The 3,458-nt window shown below is 44.8% G+C and overlaps 1 protein-coding gene across 1 annotated transcript; it reads right to left on the bottom strand.

Annotated features, from left to right (window-relative positions):
• Positions 1-287: 287 nt before the first annotated feature.
• Positions 288-2,264, bottom strand: LOC141124135 (uncharacterized). Its single transcript, XM_073612213.1, has one exon. The coding sequence runs from the start codon at positions 2,233-2,235 to the stop codon at positions 952-954; it is 1,284 nt and encodes a 427-aa protein (XP_073468314.1). The 5' UTR covers positions 2,236-2,264; the 3' UTR covers positions 288-951.
• Positions 2,265-3,458: the final 1,194 nt, after the last annotated feature.

Below are 3,458 nucleotides of genomic sequence, written 5' to 3'. Positions count from 1 at the left end.
CAGATGTTGGTCACCTTGCTAAAAACACCACAAACACCCAACTTTGCTACCTGATTATTTCTATTTTTAGCAATAAAAAGCCCCTTCTTTGGTTAAGGAATAACGAATTCATCCAGAGGACTTTAATTCCACCCATTTGTGATTTTTGATGATCATGTTATGTATATAAGTGTGAGTTTGTGAGTGTGTGTGCATGCGCAGCTGCATCCCCCCAGTTTTTAAACACGACAACGTTGTCTTTTTAATTTATTGGTGAGGTACATACCTGGTTTCCTTTGTCTCCTCAAATTATTGTTGTGTGTCTTTTCTACATAATAAAATAATACATTTAAATCAATCTTAGTGTCCTAATTGACCCTCTTGGGAGAACCCCCTTTTTTTCTCTCCCTTTTTTTCGTACTTCCCGCTCTCACAAGCCTGCTCTCCCTCAAGAGGAGCAAATCATGATATCACTCCGCATCAGCCAGGGCTTACAGACAGTAGCCCTGGGCGGCGGCAACCGGAACTATAATCAAAGTATCAGCAAAAGTGGCCAGCTGCCGCCTGCAAGTAAGATTGAGAAAAAGTTCCAAAGCCCCCGAAGCCTAGAAACACTACTTTAATCCATGTGGGCAGTGAGTGTCAGAGTACGGTGGGCCCCCCCTTTCCTCTGGGCCCCCGTGTGCCCCGCACACCCTGCAAACATGGATAATGCACCACTGGTATGCTGACAGTGCTTTTCAGACCCCCATGGATGTGTCAACTAATGCCGAGCTGTAAGAGGAAGCATTGTGATGGAGAAGGACCATATGCTGATAGATGTCCATTCATAATGAGCCTTCACATGGTTCACATTCACCAGCACTTTCATAAATAAACTCATTGATAAATGTTGAGTTTGGAGTCACGTACACCCAGATTTCCAGTCTTCACTCTACATTACACGATATACGGGAGGGGGTGAGGCGGGGATTATTGCCGAGGGAAAAGTTTCTGAATCACCTTATCTACATTGGGCACTAAGGACAGCTTGTATCTCATTAACCTATCATCTGGAGCAAGGTCCTTTACATTGACACCGTTCTCTCTCCTACAGTGGAAGAGAATGGCCAAATCTTGTCCTATATTCCTCCAATTCCTTCTGTGTTTTAGAATTAAATGTATGGAGGTCTGAAATATGTCTCGGGGATTCACAATCATTTTGCGGTTATTGAGGTATAGCCACCTTACAGGGAGAGCATGAGAGAGAATATTGACCCCAGGAACATGAGACCACTTGTCAAATTCAGCGATGTTGACTGAAGTGGGGAAGACATGATTCTGAATGCAAAAGACACTTGTATCTGGGTGTTTATTCTGGAGCCTCTCCATCAGTGATGACCAGTCCCAGTCCTTGACTGGAAGAATAATTTCATCAATGTCATTAAGGAGAACAAACTTACTTTTGTACATGTTCCTGTATAGACAATCATTCAAAGTTGCAGTTTGTCCAAAATAACCAATCTCAGCGTTGAGTCCTTTGGAATAACGCCATTCATTTGTTGTTCGAAGATGGCGGTCTATTGGCCATGGCACCACCTCTAGAATTCCTTCATCAATGTAATGACGTAACACCTTATCTACATCCTGGGAACAGTTGGTGTTATAGATGGTCACTCTAGAGGCCCCCAGAATTTTGTACATCTCAATACTCTGGATCATCTGGAGGACATTGTTGTAGTTTCCATACAAAGTAGAGATACAGATGGTGAAATTGGAGGAGATTGGCTGTGGTGGACGGTTCCTGACTTCAAACAGGAGGCTCTGACTTGTATTTGTGGAGACAGTTGAAGAGAAAGATATATAAGTGTAATCACACCCAGAAGGTTCTGCACATAGGAGATCTGTTGTCCCAAATGGGAACCCAAATCTGTCACTGTGATGATCTATTTGTGCCCTCATGAAGACACTCTGATTGGAGGAACAATGGAAGATACAGTAGAGTTCCTTCACAGATACATGGATGATGGCGATGACCCGGACTGATAGACCAACTCTAGGCTCATAATACGGAGAGATGATAAATGTTCGACTATACAGAGCTGTAATTGTGTCTGTGGCAATGGGAAGTTCCTGGGAATTCATCTTCACTATGGTAATGGGAAGTTTCTGAGATCTCATCAGTTGTTCAAGTTCTATATGGTAGGAGTAATAAAAGACAGAAACACACACAAACACCGACATTGTACAGAACATGTATCTTGAACACCTCCACATCCTGGTCCCATCAGGTGATCACAGTTGTAGGAAGATAAGAAAGAGAGAGAAAATACAATAAGTTCAGTGAGATCTGAAATCTATAACTCTAATGTAGAAGTAGAGGCATTGCTCAAATCCTTTCTATACCAGCAGAACTTACACTCTAATAACCCGACTACAGTCACGTGAGATATTCCGCAGAGTTGTACAGAGAACATTGACCCAGTCACATCAGTCTTTGGACCAGAAAAGCTCATAATCTAATATTCCATTGGAGGCAGACACTATAATTCTGTATTTATAGAATGGAGAACACTAAGACATTCATAACAGTAGGAGCACCACAGGCCGGTCATGCTCATCTTCATGGTGGGTCATGAGCATAGAAGCATAACAAGGAGCGCAAAGGGCGTGCCCACAGATCCTGGCGCCTGGCGGCACATGAGATCTGTTTAGCCTCATTGCTTGATTGTTTTCAGCACTGATTCCATGTTCTGAGTTTCTGAAAACCTGCTAACCTTGGTAATGACCCGGCTACACCTAAACACTTCCCTTTAGATTGCCCTTGCCTGTTATGTCTGCTGCTCATCTGTGTTATCAACCCCGGCATGACCACGATCACTTGGTACCTCGCTTTCAGCACATTGCTAACTCCTGCCTGTCCCCGACCTTGAACCTGATCGTGATTGTGTACCTGTCTGGTGCCAAACACAGCTTGAGACCTGAATCCATACTAGGTGGATGTCTGTGTTTCCAAGCTCAAGTTCACCACTTCATCTTCCTGGCCGCTGTGTCCTTCCTCTACCCTAGGAGTTCCTGTCTCCACTACCAGAGGTGCTTGGACAGGAATTGTGCAAGAGTCCACCCTTGTCACTTTGGACCCCACAGTCAGGTATGTGTCACTCTCTCCATCACCAGGGTTGCTTGTATGGGAAATGTGTAAGCGGCCACCCTCATCACTTTGGACCCCAAGGTCAAGTACGTGGCACCCTCTCTCCACCACCAGGGTTGCTTGTATGGGAATTGTGTAAGCGGCCGACCTCATCATCTTGAGCTCCACTAACAGGTACGTGAGAGGGGCTTACACTCAAATGTCTCCCCTCAGTCACACACTATTGATGTTCACCCGCCGAGCGCACATCAATAGGTTGTTAGAGAGCGGGGTTGGGAAACCGGCCACCTCTCCTTAAAAATGAATGTGTCATCAGCTGTCAGCAGGCTTCCCCACTGACAGCTGAATG

Source organism: Aquarana catesbeiana, linkage group LG01 (genome assembly GCF_042186555.1).
Source record: "Aquarana catesbeiana isolate 2022-GZ linkage group LG01, ASM4218655v1, whole genome shotgun sequence".
Lineage (NCBI taxonomy): Eukaryota > Metazoa > Chordata > Amphibia > Anura > Ranidae > Aquarana > Aquarana catesbeiana.
Note: the sequence above shows the minus strand (reverse complement) of the source record. Positions and strands in the feature narration are given on the sequence as shown.

What these genes read in the sequence shown, in the direction of transcription:
- LOC141124135 (XM_073612213.1), bottom strand. Translation starts at nt 2,235, where the DNA reads ATGTGGAGGTGTTCAAGATACATGTTCTGTACAATGTCGGTGTTTGTG.